Source organism: Abramis brama (assembly GCF_963993115.1).
Source record: "Abramis brama genome assembly, chromosome: 7".
Lineage (NCBI taxonomy): Eukaryota > Metazoa > Chordata > Actinopteri > Cypriniformes > Leuciscidae > Abramis > Abramis brama.
The window spans coordinates 25419593-25435841 of NC_139969.1; the positions used below are offsets into that span (position 1 = coordinate 25419593).

Sequence of the window (16249 nt, forward strand, 5' to 3'; positions counted from 1 at the left end):
TCTGTATCATAGTATGATAATTTCGCCGCCCTTAGGCTATCAAATGAGCTTCCTTTTCCGTTAGTTTACTATCTGATGGGTTAATGTAAACTATAATAGGTCTTCAAAGTAAAACCTCTTGCAGATTTATCTCTTTCCTCTTCTAAATATACTTTAAAGGGGTTTGTATTACGCTGTATAACTGTAAATAAATTATTTGTCCAACCTGTAGCCTATGATTTATAATGTCCAAAATAAAAGAAAACCATTAAGAACAATACAAAGAGATACTTATTATTAGTAGTAGTAGTAGTAATAGTAGTAGTATGAGGGCTAGTTTATAAGGCAATCGTTTAGCTTTTTAATGGTGAAGTAGCCATTTCACTGGGAATTTAGGACATTCCAGATGGATTAAACATGGCTTTAGAGAGCTGATCATTCATAATACAACGATGGAGAAGTTGATTTAGGAGCGAACTCACACAGATAGTGCAAACGTTCTCTTATACTCTCCCAGTAATGAAGATGAATGGCCACCATGAGTGAGTATTCAAGTAAAATTAGTTTGCTTATTAATTTGTTTTTGTTTTGTTTTTTCTTTTAGAACTTTTAGAAATTTTATGAAAGCGGTTTTATGTGCCGTGGTTCAAATAATATTGAATCGTCTAGTAGCAAACATATCTAAATGAATTCGTTTTAAATAACATAATTAGTATTTATTTAGTAATTTGTTATTTATTTGGTTAAATCATATAGTGTCTAAAATGTACAAAAACAGTCGTCGAAGCACGTGCATGTGAGGCGATGTGTTGTCACGTGCTTAATTTCGTCCAATCAGCAGCACGGGAAACGCAGTTCCATAACACAACACAAGCGCTTCCACATAAAATTAATTGTGCAACTTTCAAACCTCAGATTCCGCTTGAAGAATATAGGATTTCAAGGTGAGAAACACTTTTGTTTTAAACTGTATTAAACATTAGTACGAGTTTCAGTTGTGTACGTTGAATATATTCTAAGCTTAGGTGAGCATGATACAGTTTCTCTCATGTTTCGATTTATCTCGCCGTCACAGATGGCTCTTGCCCTGGCTGACAGGGCTGTCGGAGCTATCGTTGCCTCAGCTGTGGCCGATGCTGCAGGTTTGACTTGCTTACGAATACTAGTAACAAAATATTATATGTAACAACAGTCACGTTCTGTAATTATCACAGTCCATGAATTGACATCACAGTGTTACAGTAAATGTAATTGTATTTATAAGCATTGAGTAATACTGCTAAAGAACATGTACATGTATGACATTGCAATTTATGTAATCACACATGGTTCTTCTTGTCATTACTACAGTAATTAATTATAGAAGCAGGTAATGTGTACCTATATATACCCTGCAGCACAACCGCTCCACTGGGTCTATGACCTGCAGAAGCTGAGTGTGTTACTCTCTAAAAGTCCTCAGCCTGAGTTCCACCCTGAGTCTGCAAACCCGTTCTACAGGAGGAACACTGGACAGCAGAGCTGCTATGGAGATCAAGCTTTCGTGCTCCTGGAGTCCCTGTCTGAGTGTGGAGGTGAAAAATACTCAACAGAACAATTAGAACATGATACATTCCAGTCTGTAGCTATATGAAAGCTTGACTATGATACTATGTGACGTGTATCATCATGTTATTTTCCCATGTTGTGGTTCGTGGGTTAACAGGTCTGAATGTGGAAGATTTGAAGCAGCGCACCTACAAGTTCTTTGGACCAGGATCTGAATATGACACACCAGTCAATGATCCTTACAGAGACAAAGGAGGTAGATTCATTGCACAAGGAAATTTTACTTATTTACTTTTTTATTAGTTATTCTTGAAATATTCTACATTACAACAGCTATTTTATTACAAACAATTCTAATAAAAAAGGTGTGTGTGTGTATATATATATATATATATATATATATATATATATATATATATATATATGAAGAGTTCAGATGCAAAAGCCTCTAAGTGCCATCTGAAAATTTCTTCTAGAATGGTAATTTTTATCAAGTTCATATATTTAAGTTCAGTAATTTCACTTAAATGACAATTAATAGGTAATTTTCATTGCCATTTAAAGGTGCATTGCGCAACATTTCATGTTAAAAATACCCGTTTTTCTAACCCATACATGCATAAACAATTGCCTGATGGGCTGAATGAGCCCTTCTCTGATCACTGCGATTGCCTCTATAATCCTGTACAGTAAAATAAATAAGAGGGATTCGGGTCGGAATTTGAGACTGGGTGTGACGTCATGCGCGTTCAGTTGCAGTGTTGCAGTTTCGCTTGTCGCCAGAGGGGGCATAGTTCTGCAAAAACTCAGAGATTGCGCAATGCACCTTTAAGTAAAATTACTGAACTTAAATATACGAGCTTGATAAAAATGACCATTCTAGAAGAAATTTTCAGATGGCACTCATATATATATATATATATATATATATATATACTGTATACAGTATGTCCTTATATTTTATTTTACTTTTAATTATTTTAAATAAATGTACATTTAAAACACACCTGTTGTTCTAGTATAATTTAGATACTATTATAATTTTTATTAATATTTTGAATTAGCTTTAAAATATGGATTGAACCTATGGGGAACACCATCAGCGTGACCAGTGTCTAAAGCATGTGTGCAAATACCACATTTTCACGTACATTGCGGGCACCCTCTTATACTCACAGGCGCTCCGGTAATGACATCATACACTGTCGTTGGCCAATGAAATTGTCGTGTTTGCACACGTGCTTCAGACACCGTCGTAACCTGAGACGTTTTATTAGTTTTGTACTGCTATTCACGTTTAATTTATTTTTATTTCAGTTTTAGTTCAATTTTAGTGCTTCAACTTAAACTTATTTCAGTGAGTTGCCTAAGTAACACTTCTAATTTTCTTTAATATGCTTTTTTATGAATATTAATTTTTTTATTTCATCTGTCAATTTCATGTTTTAGTTTTAGTTAACAATGATAACCATGCCTGCACGTTTGTCTGTCATTTTGACTCATAACCCCAAACAGATGGTTAGGTTTGTTTTGTTTTCAAATTTGAGTTTTCTTGAATTATTCATGATTTTATAATTTTTCCTCTCAAGCTCCCAGGCCTCAACTACCTATTGAGGGACCCTGGAGACATGCAAGCCTTAAGAGCTTTATTAAAAATGTGGATGCAGGCAAGGAAGAGACAGGTATTGTCAGATAACCATCCTCCTAAATATTTTGTGTAGCCACATTATTGTTAATAAACACAAATTCATTTAAATGCTTTTCAAACGTATAATTATAAGAACATTCTATGTAAATTGGATGGAGTTAAACAACATTTTTATTGTGACACTTTTCAGGTTGTGAAACTGATAATCAAATAGATGGAGTGGCAAAGCTGGCTCCCATTGTAGCGTGCTATGCTGGAAAGCCAGAGATGTTAGAGAGGGTTGAGGAAGCCACCCGTGTCACACAAAACAACGACATATGTGTGGCGGTAACTCTCGCTGCTGCTAGGTTGGTAGTATATGATTGACAACATGAGATCATGTGACACGTGTACATACTGTACAACTAGGTTATTTATATCAGTTTCCAATATGATACTTAGATGGTGGCATATGGCAGTTTAAATTGTGTGAGGAAATGGTGTATGAACTGATCTCTTTAATATGTTGGGAAATGCCAGTGTTAAAAGTTGCTCTTTCTTCAGGTTCTTGGAGCATTTCATCCTGAATGGTTCTGATCCCAAGGCCCTGGATGCAGTGCTAAAACAGCTCAATGACCCGAACAGAAAAAACCCTCAGGAGTTGGACAAAGCTATAGCTGGTATAAGCAGCTTGGTACTGTTATTTGTATTATGAGCTGGATTCTTCACAGATGAAGCCAGATATACTGTATCACTTGTCTATTTAGCTGAGGCTAATGCATCATTTAACCCTGCGAATCATGTCATTCACTGTGTGTAGATAAGATAATCAATCTTATTTTCGTTTTCTAACTTAGGGCACATTCATCAAGTAAAGGACAATCTGAGCAAGAAACCCAAAGAGCTCATTCCCACTGTGTTTCCAAATACCTGAGGTTAGTTACATTCAGTTAACCTGCAGCTGATATCGTATTATTCTCTGAAGTCTATCATATGCACACTATACTGTAGGCCTATGTCTCTTTAGCTGAAGCATTCAGTTCTGTTGTTATTTTTGAGATTGATTGTTAGTCACAGGCTATGTCGCGTCCCTCAGGTTTGCCAGGTGCGTTCCAGGCAGCACTGCATGGGGTTCTGACAGCCAGTGGCTATGAGCAGGCTGTCCGGGACGCCATGAGCTGCGGTGGATGCACCTGTAGCAGGAGCTCCTTCATTGGCGCCTGCATTGGAGCTCAGGTACTGCAGAAATATATCAATGACCTTGTGATCTGTTTGACCACATTATTCTATCATAATACAAAGTAGTCTATATGTAATCAAGGTCAAATTCTTCTTGTGTTATTTGTTGTTGAACACTTATCTTTAACTGAGCAATCCATTCCAATCTTTCATCAGATGATTATGTCATACATGCATGACAGAATGACTATGCAGTAACTTTTGCGTTTATGTAATGGCTCTCAATATCTAATACTGACACTTGTTTGTTTGTTTTCAGGTTGGTGTTGAAGGAATCCCAAGTTCCTGGAAAAGCAAGACTTTGCGATATAACACTTTGTTAGATCTTGCAAAGAAAGTTGTTAATCTCCAACAGCTTTAACTTTTTAGTATGCAAAGTTAATACTGTACGTGGACAATAACTGACATGAATATAAAATCATACATGTTCTTATGATTTTTTTCTTTTGCCTAAAGATCATCTTCCATGGTTGTGATTTTGATGAGACAGTTCATGAAAGTTGTAGCTTAAAATAGTAAAAAGTTATAACTTGATACCTTTGTTTTATTAAATCACAACAAGGCTTGCAGAAAATGGCATATATAAATGCCATTTCTGTCATTTTGTGGCATTAAACTAATATTCAATGAAACACTTTGTATCTGGTTTGTTATTATTGCACTAAAAAGTCAAATAAATACTACTCATCTACTCATAGCGCCATCTAGTGAACATCATGAAAACTCACAGACCTCATGGGGAGAGAATAAATTGTTTTTATCAGGAAGAAGAAACAACAATACTTTAAAAGGTTTCCATTTTTTTAAACACGAAGCAAACAGTAATATTTGACATTTTGATGTTCATATCACCATCTTTTATTTGGTTTATTTATTTGTAATTTCCTATTATTCCGGGTTTTGTTTAACAACCTAAAACACTGTATTTGTTTAAAAATATATATATTTAAATTTAAAATTTTAGATATTTCTTTTACATTATACTTTATGGCAAATTAGTTTATGTTGTTTTTATTTATTTATTTCCTGTTATTTATTTATGCTTTAAGTTTGTCAGGCTATGGAAGAGACTCGTTATTTTTAAATTAGCCTCTCACAACATTACTAATTTTATTTATTGTTTCCTCTTATTTATTTATTTATTTATTCATAGCTATCTATGAATTAATGCATGATTTATCTATGCTTCACTTTGTTAGTTTATCAAGCTAAAGGTGCCACATTCATTTTCTCACTCTTTCGACGTAGCACGTGCATGTGAGGCGATGTGTTGTCACGTGCTTAATTCCGTCCAATCAGCAGCACGGGAAACGCAGTTCCATAACACAACACAAGCACTTCCACATAAAATTCATTGTGCAACTTTCAAACCTCAGATTCCGCTTGAAGAATATAGGATTTCAAGGTGAGAAACACTTTCGTTTTAAACTGTATTAAACATTAGTACGAGTTTCAGTTGTGTACGATGAATATATTCTAAGCTTAGGTTAGCATGATACAGTTTATCTCATGTTTCGATTTATCTCGCCGTCACAGATGGCTCTTGCCCTGGCTGACAGGGCTGTCGGAGCTATCGTTGCCTCAGCTGTGGCCGATGCTGCAGGTTTGACTTGCTTACGAATACTAGTAACAAAATATTATATATAACAACAGTCACGTTCTGTAATTATCACAGTCCATGAATTGACATCACAGTGTTACAGTAAATGTAATTGTTTTTATAAGCATTGAGTAATACTGCTTAAGAACATGCACATGTATGACATTGCAATTTATGTAATCACACATGGTTCTTCTTGTCATTACTACAGTAATTAATTATAGAAGCAGGTAATGTGTACCTATTTGTGTTCATATACCCTGCAGCACAACCGCTCCACTGGGTCTATGACCTGCAGAAGCTGAGTGTGTTACTCTCTAAAAGTCCTCAGCCTGAGTTCCACCCTGAGTCTGCAAACCCGTTCTACAGGAGGAACACTGGACAGCAGAGCTGCTATGGAGATCAAGCTTTCGTGCTCCTGGAGTCCCTGTCTGAGTGTGGAGGTGAAAAATACTCAACAGAACAATTAGAACATGATACATTCCAGTCTGTAGCTATATGAAAGCTTGACTATGATACTATGTGACGTGTATCATCATGTTATTTTCCCATGTTGTGGTTCGTGGGTTAACAGGTCTGAATGTGGAAGATTTGAAGCAGCGCACCTACAAGTTCTTTGGACCGGGATCTGAATATGACACACCAGTCAATGATCCTTACAGAGACAAAGGAGGTAGATTAAATCCATTGCACAAATTTTCATCTTATTTACTTTTTTATTTGTTATTCTTGAAATATTCCAAGGTATATTTGTTTTTCTACATTACAACGGCTATTTTATTACAAACAATTCTAATAAGAAAGGTGTATATATATATATATATATATATATATATATAATATATATATATTCAGTATGTCCTTATATTTTATTTTACTTTTATTTTAAATAAATGTACATTTAAAACACACCTGTTGTTCTAGCATAATTTATATACTATTATAATTTTTATTAATATTTTGAATTAGCTTTAAAATATGGATTGAACCTATGGGGAACGCCATCAGCGTGACCAGTGTCTAAAGCATGTGTGCAAATACCACATTTTCACGTACATTGCGGGCACCCTCTTATACTCACAGGCGCTCCGGTAATGACGTCATACACTGTTGTTGGCCAATGAAATTGTCGTGTTTGCACACGTGCTTCAGACACCGGTCACGCAGGTTACAGTCGTAACCTGAGACGTTTTATTAGTTTTGTACAGCTATTCACGTTTAATTTATTTTTATTTCAGTTTTAGTTCAATTTTAGTGCTTCAACTTAACTTATTTCAGTGAGTTGCCTAAGTAACACTTCTAATTTTCTTTAGTTTAAGTTTTTCTAATATGCTTTTTTATTAATATAATTTTTTTTAAATTTTTCACTGTTTGGGAGCGCAGCACGCCTGGGCAGCCCTAGAGGGGGCTGCTTGCGGCCACTGTGAAGCACTTCCCATCAGAGTGCTGCGCTCCCGCTTGGCTATATTTGATGAAGCCGGCCAGGCTCGCGCTTCCCGCGGTTCAGGTCGGCGGCTCAGATTGTGGGGCTCGCAGAGAGAGCTAGCAGACGCGACTGAGACTGCTTCGGCACTTTCTCAGTTCTCGTCTGATAGCTCAGATCCCCTCCTTCCCCGTGCGGAAGCCCGCCTCGCGGCTTCTTCCGCTCGGGTCGAAGATCCCGTCCTGCAGCTGTCTGATTCTGAGGAATTAGACGTGCTCAGCGTCGGGGAAAGGGGATTTTAATGAACACCCACCACATATTGTGCCATCTCAATCTACACCTGTGAAATATGAGGAGCTTGTGGATGTTGTGACGTGTGCAGTGGCTAAGTTGAATATTAATTGGCCACAAGAGAGACTACAAGCGCAGGCTGCAAGTAAGCTTGATGATCGCTTTCTGCAGCACAGATCACAGCCTCCACACAGGGCTTTACCGTTCTTTCCAGACTTACACAATGAGTTGTGTAAGTCATGGAACAGGCCATTTTCAACACGCCTGTCTAATCCCCCGGTGTTAGACTATAGTAACATCGTGGGGGCTAAGGAGAACGGCTATGGGATGATGCCGCATGTTGAAGAACCTTTGGCCAGCTATTTGGCCCCTGATGCAGCGTCATCTCTTAAAGCCCCAGCGCTACCTTCTAAGCCCTGTCGTATGACATCTGGCTTAGTGGGCAGAGCATATATGGCGGCGGGTCGGGCTTGCACACCATGGCTATTTTGCAGGCGTACCAGGCCGACCTGTTAAGGGACCTCGATGAAGGCGAGGGTCCAACACCAGACGATATTGCCGAACTGCGCAGAGCCACGGATCTATCTCTCCGGGTTACCGTGCCATTGGCCGCTCCATGGCAGCTCTGGTAACCACGGAGAGGCATCTGTGGCTCAATCTTTCTGGCATTAAGAGAAAGATAGGGCCTTTCTTCTTGACACCCCCGTTTCTACAACTGGCCTGTTCGGTGACGCGGTTAATACGGTCGTCGATAGGTTCCAGGAAGCAAAGAAACAGAGCGCAGCTTTTGGGCGATATATCCCTCGCCGCTCGAGGTCCAGGAAGACTGCCGCCGGTGGGCAGCCTCAGCCGTCATCAAGCTCCTCATACCGCAGGGCCAAAAGGAGAGTGTCGCTTCTAGAGCTCCCCCTCAAAGAGCTTGGGACTCTAGACGGTACTCCCACCTGCAGCCTCCTGAGAAGGCAGATTTGAGAACCGTCCTTCAGGCCAGGAAGGCGAAGGGAAAGAGGTCCTAATTGCTATGGGACCTCTGAGGGCCGCTCCCCACGAGAGAGAGCGATCGAGGTCTCCTCTCTCGTCGGGCCCTCAGGAAACTGGTGTCAGTATCCCGCCGCCAATGGCGCTTCGGGACACATCAGTTTCCAGCGAACGCACGCTGCTCTGTCCACCCCACAGGCTTGTGGCCAGGCAGCGTTTGTGTCCGCACAACAAGAGTCATTTTCGATTATTCCCTGTTGGTCCTCCGTTTCGGGGTATCGTCAAGTGCTCTCACAAAACACTCGACACCAGCCGAGGCATGGCAAAGCCTCTCCAACATATCACCATGGGTCCTGCGCACTGTAGAAAAGGGGTACAGACTGCAGTTCAATGTTCGCCCACCGAAGTTCAACAGGGTGGTATGGACTGCAGTGGACCCAGAGCAGGGTCAAGTTTTAGAACAGGAAGTTCACTCGCTGCTCCCAAAGGAGGCCATAGAGAATGTTCCTCCACCAGACAGGGAGTCCGGGTTCTACAGCCGGTACTTCATAGTTCCAAAGAAGGATGAAGGATTGCGTCCTATTCTAGATCTAAGGCATCTGAATCGGTCTCTGAGGAGGTTCAGGTTCAAGATGCTCACTATTCCCATTATCGTGAACCAAATCAGGTCCGAGGACTGGTTTGTCACGATAGATCTGAAGGACGCATACTTCCACGTCTTTATCCTTCCCTCTCACAGGAAGTTCCTGAGGTTCGCTTTTGGGGGCAAAGCGTACCAGTATCGGGTTCTTCCATTCGGCCTAGCACTCTCCCCTCGCACATTCACCAAGTGCATGGATGCAGCTCTGGCCCCGCTGAGGCTGCAGGGCATCCGTGTGCTAAACTACATCGACGACTGGCTCATTCTGGCCCAGTCTTGAGATCTGGTAGTTCGGCATCAAGATGTCTTCCTTGGCCACATTTAGAGCTTGGGGTTGAGACTCAACACGAAAAAGAGCGTGTTGGCACCAGCCCAGAGAACCACATTCCTGGGAGTGGTGTGGGACTCTGTGACGATGCGGGCACAGTTGTCTTCTGCACGGATCGAGTCCATCCTGGCCATGGTGAACAGGATAAAGCTAGGCCAAGCCATCACTGTGAAACATTTTCAAAGAGTGTTAGGGCTCATGGCAGCAGCGTCCACCGTGATACCTTTCGGCCTGCTGCACATGAGGGCCCTATAGTGGTGGTTGAAAACCAAGGGGTTTTCTCCGAGGGGAAATCCATTCTGCATGATAAGAGTTATGCGCAGATGCCTTCTTTCCCTATCAATGTGGAGGAAACCTTGGTTTCTGTCCCAAGGGCCTGTGTTGGGAGCGTCATGTCGCCGGAAAGCTGTTTCAACAGACGCATCCCTCACAGGCTGGGGCGTGGTCACGGACGGCCGCTTTACAAGAGGTCTGTGGCAGGACCAGCATTCTTCCTGGCACTTAAACTGTCTAGAGATGTTGACAGTCTTCCGGGCTCTGAGCGTCATGTCGCCGGAAAGCTGTTTCAACAGACGCATCCCTCACAGGCTGGGGCGCGGTCACGGACGGCCGCTTTACAAGAGGTCTGTGGCAGGACCAGCATTCTTCCTGGCACTTAAACTGTCTAGAGATGTTGACAGTCTTCCGGGCTCTGAGGAGCTTCCTCCCAGACCTCAAAGGTCACCACGTTCTCGTGAGAACAGACAACATGTCAGTGGTGTCCTATTTAAACCACCAAGGGGGTCTGAGATCGCGCCCTCTATTCAGACTGGCGCATCAGATACTCCTCTGGTCCCAAGGAAAACTGTTGTCTCTCAGAGCAATGTATGTCCCAGGGGACCAGAACTTAGGAGCAGACATCCTGTCGAGGCAGGGGCTGAGGCCCGGGGAATGGAGACTCCACCCCGAAGTGGTGGAGTTGATATGCGAGAGGTTTGGCCCAGTGGAAGTGGATCTGTTTGCGTCTCGAGAGATGACACACTGTCCACTGTGGTTCTCCCTCACACATCCAGCCCCGGTGGAGTTGGATGCCTTGGTGCAGACGTGGTCGAGGCTACGTCTGAACGCATTTCCCCCGATCGCTTCTAGAGAGAGTCCATCACGACGGGGCCAGTCTACTGTTACTAGCCCCGTTGTGGCCAGCCCGAGTATGGTTCTCAGATATAATATCGCTCCTGGACGGCCCTCCATGGGAGATTACCATCAGGAGGGACTTGCTGACACAGGCAGAGGGCTCAATATTCCACCCTCGCCCAGAGCTGTGGAAGCTTTGGGTCTGGCCCCTGAGGGGGCACAGTACCTAGAGGCTGGCTTGTCGGCAGGAGTAGAGCTCTAGAGCTCCCTCCACGAGGAAATTGTACGGCCTAAAATGGAATGTTTTCACCGTTTGGTGTAGAGAACGTGAAGTGGACCCAGTTAACTGCCTGATGGCTTCAGTGCTGGAGTTTCTCCAAGATCGCTTCTCTGCTGGTCTTTCCCCATCCACACTCAAGGTGTATGTGGCTGCGATTGCGGCTTTCCACACTCCTCTGAGTGATGGGCCTCTGGCAAGACATCAGCTGGTCGCACGTTTCCTCCGTGGGGCCTGGAGGATGAGACCTGCAACTCCAGTTGCAGTTGGTTGAGGCCCCCTTCGAACCACTGGAGTTGGCTGAGGCTAAGAACCTGTCGCTTAAGGTGGTATTTCTCCTGCCATTACTTGTCTTAAGAGAGTATCTCTCCATATCTCCTCAGTGCCTAGAGTTTGCTCCTGGGAGAGTAGAGGCTCTAGTGTTGGGCGATATGCTCCATTTTCATATCGTCCTATCGTCAGCCTGTGAGATCGGCGATACACGATATTATCGTGAGGGGGGCGGGGCTTACTTATTTGATTATTAACTTGCTTATTTACTCATTAATTTGCTTGTTTTATTAGTTCGTTTTATATATGAGAATTGTTTTCTATTTTGCTAGCAAAGGTGGAGTGTTTATTAATAGGCTAAATCAGGTTATTTCCCGGTATAGCGAGGTAAAAAAAGATCCTATAATCATTCTTGTATCTGATTCAGAGTATTTCAACATGTCAGCGGGAAATTTACGGATACACATTATCCTCTCATGCCGTTACAGATGCAGCATTTTGACTGTACTTCTGCACGAGATGGGAACGCGTTTTAATAATTTCTTAGGTCAAGAAAGAGTCGGAGTTTGTGATACATGTCCTCCTACCAGTGCTCTCTCTGTCTGTATGCACTTCACATATCGCACTTCAATAAGCCCAAAGAACGCGGGTTAATGTGTTTTAAATGCCGGGAGAAATCAAAGGCAAAAATCTAAAAGTCGATCGGTTTATACTTAAACTTGTGACTTGACTCCGATAAAGGAAAACGGGTTAATGTGTTTACATGACATGCATTGTCAGTTTATTCAGCATAATCAAGTTAATAACGTGCACGTAAACGCGCTCATTCCCTGAAAATAAAAGCAGAAACGGACTGAGCTTTCACTGCATTAATTGCGCGGTCTCTCAGAGACGACGATGGATATAACGGTATAGCAACTATTTTAATTTACTGGCTTAATATTTCTCTTGTGGACTTACATTAGACAGTAAAATATATACAAATATATTTAAAAATATATACAAAAAATATATACGCTATACAAATATACTTGATTTGATTTAAAACAATTAGAAGAATATTACTTGTTAAACAAGTGTTTGAAGTTGCTTTTGATTTTCACAGATGGCAGAGTTGTGCTGCATTCGTGAACTAAAGACTGTTATTAGGCCTATATAATTTTAGTGATATTATTATTATCATTAATATTTTGTAATTGTATTGTTTTTAGTGTTATTAGTGTCATTAAATGTTTTATTAATGTGCTATGGAAACAAAATACTGACGAACAACGATGCCGTCTTCATCTTGGCTCTGTATAAGAATGATGCGTCTGTTAAAACAAGCACTCTTTACAATTTGTGAATGGATCTCATACGCGCGTCGGTGATGTCGCAAGTGTGGTTATGTGGTGATGTCGTTATGAATTTAGGAAAGGCAAATTAATTGTAGTTGCTAATTAATTTAATAACAATACTAGCTTCATAATAATAATAATAATGATTTAATACATTAATGGGAAAACGAGCTAATTATCGTATTGATATCATCAAAGGCATCTGCCAGCAGCGATATCTCTGACTATCGTCGATACACGATACTATCGTCTATCGGCACAACCCTAAGAGGCTCACTCTACTAGAGGCATGGCTTCCACTAGAGCCCTTCTTTCAGGGGTACCAATTCATGAGATTTGTGATGTGGCTGGCTGGGCCACTCCGCACACATTCATAAGATTTTACAGTCTGGACCTCCCATCGACACCTGGTGCACGAGTGCTCTTGTCCTAGTTGTGCCTGAGACAGCTTCACACTGGGATAGGCAGGTGTCGTTGTGACATAGTGGGTACTCATTCTCCAAAGTGTCATATCGACGCAGTTTGAGTTCCCTCGAAAGGGAACGTCTCGGGTTACGACTGTAACCCTTGTTCCCTGAAAAATGGAACGAGCACTGCGTCCCTCCGCCACGCATCCTCCTGTCTGGGAGCTACTTGCTTCATCGCGAAGCTAACGCTGTTGTGTGACGGCGTCCTTTTGTAGCTTCCGGGTGTGCCGTCACACTCTACGTCATCACGCAACACCCATAGGATTGGACTAGTTTCATTCATGCTTCAGACGCATTACGCTGGGGGCGGTCCCCAAAGTGTCATATCGACGCAGTATGGGTCCTTTCTCAGGGAACAAGGGTTACAGTCGTAACTCGAGACGTTTTCTTGAATTATTTATTGTTTTATCATTTTTTCTCTCAAGCTCCCAGGCCTCAACTACCTATTGAGGGACCCTGGAGACAAGCAAGCCTTAAGAGCTTTATTAAAAATGTGGATGCAGGCAAGGAAGAGACAGGTATTGTCAGATAACCATCCTCCTAAATATTTTGTGTAGCCACATTATTGTTAATAAACATAATTCATTTAAATGTTTTTCAAACGTATAATTATAAGAACATTATATGTAAATTGGATGGAGTTAAACAACAATACATTTTTATTGTGACACTTTTCAGGTTGTGAAACTGATAATCAAATAGATGGAGTGGCAAAGCTGGCTCCCATTGTAGCGTGCTATGCTGGAAAGCCAGAGATGTTAGAGAGGGTTGAGGAAGCCACCCGTGTCACACAAAACAACGACATATGTGTGGCGGTAACTCTCGCTGCTGCTAGGTTGGTAGTATATGATTGACAACATGAGATCATGTGACACGTGTACATACTGTACAACTAGGTTATTTATATCAGTTTCCAATATGATACTTAGATGGTGGCATATGGCAGTTTAAATTGTGTGAGGAAATGGTGTATGAACTGATCTCTTTAATATGTTGGGAAATGCCAGTGTTAAAAGTTGCTCTTTCTTCAGGTTCTTGGAGCATTTCATCCTGAATGGTTCTGATCCCAAGGCCCTGGATGCAGTGCTAAAACAGCTCAATGACCCGAACAGAAAAAACCCTCAGGAGTTGGACAAAGCTATAGCTGGTATAAGCAGCTTGGTACTGTTATTTGTATTATGAGCTGGATTCTTCACAGATGAAGCCAGATATACTGTATCACTTGTCTATTTAGCTGAGGCTAATGCATCATTTAAGCCTGCGAATCATGTCATTCACTGTGTGTAGATAAGATAATCAATCTTATTTTTGTTTTCTAACTAAGGGCACATTCATCAAGTAAAGGACAATCTGAGCAAGAAACCCAAAGAGCTCATTCCCACTGTGTTTCCAAATACCTGAGGTTAGTTACATTCAGTTAACCTGCAGCTGATATCGTATTATTCTCTGAAGTCTATCATATGCACACTATACTGTAGGCCTATGTCTCTTTAGCTGAAGCATTCAGTTCTGTTGTTATTTTTGAGATTGATTGTTAGTCACAGGCTATGTCGCGTCCCTCAGGTTTGCCAGGTGCGTTCCAGGCAGCGCTGCATGGGGTTCTGACAGCCAGTGGCTATGAGCAGGCTGTCCGGGACGCCATGAGCTGCGGTGGATGCACCTGTAGCAGGAGCTCCTTCATTGGCGCCTGCATTGGAGCTCAGGTACTGCAGAAATATATCAATGACCTTGTGATCTGTTTAACCACATTGTTCTATCATAATACAAAGTAGTCTATATGTAATCAAGGTCAAATTCTTCTTGTGTTATTTGTTGTTGAACACTTATCTTTAACTGAGCAATCCATTCCAATCTTTCATCAGATGATTATGTCATACATGCATGACAGAATGACTATGCAGTAACTTTTGCGTTTATGTAATGGCTCTCAATATCTAATACTGACACTTGTTTGTTTGTTTTCAGGTTGGTGTTGAAGGAATCCCAAGTTCCTGGAAAAGCAAGACTTTGCGATATAACACTTTGTTAGATCTTGCAAAGAAAGTTGTTAATCTCCAACAGCTTTAACTTTTTAGTATGCAAAGTTAATACTGTACGTGGACAATAACTGACATGAATATAAAATCATACATGTTCTTATGATTTTTTTCTTTTGCCTAAAGATCATCTTCCATGGTTGTGATTTTGATGAGACAGTTCATGAAAGTTGTAGCTTAAAATAGTAAAACGTTATAACTTGATACCTTTGTTTTATTAAATCACAACAAGGCTTGCAGAAAATGGCATATATAAATGCCATTTCTGTCATTTTGTGGCATTAAACTAATATTCAATGAAACACTTTGTATCTGGTTTGTTATTATTGCACTAAAAAGTCAAATAAATACTACTCATCTACTCATAGCGCCATCTAGTGAACATCATGAAAACTCACAGACCTCATGGGGAGAGAATAAATTGTTTTTATCAGGAAGAAGAAACAACAATACTTTAAAAAGGTTTCCATTTTTTTAAACACGAAGCAAACAGTAATATTTGACATTTTGATGTTCATATCACCATCTTTTATTTGGGTTATTTATTTGTAATTTCCTATTATTCCGGGTTTTGTTTAACAACCTAAAACATTGTATTTGTTTAAAATGCATATATATATATATATATATATATATATATATATATATATATATTTCAATTTAAAATTTTAGATATTTCCTTTTACATTATACTTTATAGCAAATTAGTTTATGTTGTTTTTATTTATTTATTTCATGTTATTTATTTATGCTTTTATGTTTGTCAGGCTATGGAAGAGACTTCAATTATTTATTTATTTTTTATTATTTTTTCATTATTTTTCATTTAGCCTCCCACAACATTACTAATTGTATTTATTATTTCCTATTATGTATTGATTTATTCATATTTATCTATGGATTAATGCATGATTTATCTTTGCTTCACTTTGTTAGTTTGTCAAGCTAAAGGTGCCAAATATTAAGTTAACATTCATTTTCTCACTCTTTGGCTCTTTATCAAAACCAAATACTATTTTTCCAAATACTATAGACTATAAACTGTATTTGTTATGTTTTATAGTCAAACTGCTAACTAGGCAGCACACACACTATG

The 16249-nt window shown here is 40.5% G+C and overlaps 2 protein-coding genes across 4 annotated transcripts; both read left to right on the forward strand.

Moving 5' to 3' along the window:
- Positions 1 to 797: 797 nt before the first annotated feature.
- On the forward strand, positions 798 to 5022 carry LOC311086532 (crystallin J1C-like). Of its 3 annotated transcripts, XM_084119459.1 has the most exons (10): positions 798 to 923; positions 1055 to 1121; positions 1377 to 1553; positions 1685 to 1783; positions 3117 to 3209; positions 3366 to 3522; positions 3719 to 3834; positions 4012 to 4070; positions 4232 to 4390; positions 4653 to 5022. In XM_084119459.1, the coding sequence occupies exons 2-10, from the start codon at positions 1055 to 1057 to the stop codon at positions 4752 to 4754; spliced, it is 1029 nt and encodes a 342-aa protein (XP_083975585.1). In that variant the 5' UTR covers positions 798 to 923; the 3' UTR covers positions 4755 to 5022. The 3 variants fall into 3 exon arrangements, 2 of the variants coding, with proteins under 2 accessions (XP_083975585.1, XP_083975584.1); XR_014607087.1 differs by lacking the exon at positions 4653 to 5022 and having other exon boundaries at positions 3719 to 3848; positions 4012 to 4089; positions 4251 to 4390; XM_084119458.1 differs by lacking the exon at positions 4653 to 5022 and having other exon boundaries at positions 4012 to 4089; positions 4251 to 4390.
- A 640-nt stretch (positions 5023 to 5662) lies between these two features.
- Positions 5663 to 15452, forward strand: LOC311087151 (crystallin J1C-like). Its single transcript, XM_084120416.1, has 10 exons — positions 5663 to 5798; positions 5930 to 5996; positions 6260 to 6436; positions 6568 to 6666; positions 13543 to 13635; positions 13796 to 13952; positions 14149 to 14264; positions 14442 to 14500; positions 14662 to 14820; positions 15083 to 15452. Exons 2-10 carry the CDS (start codon positions 5930 to 5932, stop codon positions 15182 to 15184), a joined length of 1029 nt encoding a protein of 342 aa, XP_083976542.1. The 5' UTR covers positions 5663 to 5798; the 3' UTR covers positions 15185 to 15452.
- Positions 15453 to 16249: the final 797 nt, after the last annotated feature.

Bases quoted from the DNA above. Each gene is read 5' to 3' on its own strand.
- LOC311087151 (XM_084120416.1), top strand. From the start codon at position 5,930: ATGGCTCTTGCCCTGGCTGACAGGGCTGTCGGAGCTATCGTTGCCTCA. The intron at 13,636-13,795 runs GTATTGTCAGAT...GACACTTTTCAG, and splicing joins TGCAGGCAAGGAAGAGACAG to GTTGTGAAACTGATAATCAA. The intron at 14,821-15,082 runs GTACTGCAGAAA...GTTTGTTTTCAG, and splicing joins GCGCCTGCATTGGAGCTCAG to GTTGGTGTTGAAGGAATCCC.
- LOC311086532 (XM_084119459.1), top strand. From the start codon at position 1,055: ATGGCTCTTGCCCTGGCTGACAGGGCTGTCGGAGCTATCGTTGCCTCA. The intron at 1,554-1,684 runs GTGAAAAATACT...GTGGGTTAACAG, and splicing joins GTCCCTGTCTGAGTGTGGAG to GTCTGAATGTGGAAGATTTG. The intron at 1,784-3,116 runs GTAGATTCATTG...TTTCCTCTCAAG, and splicing joins TCCTTACAGAGACAAAGGAG to CTCCCAGGCCTCAACTACCT.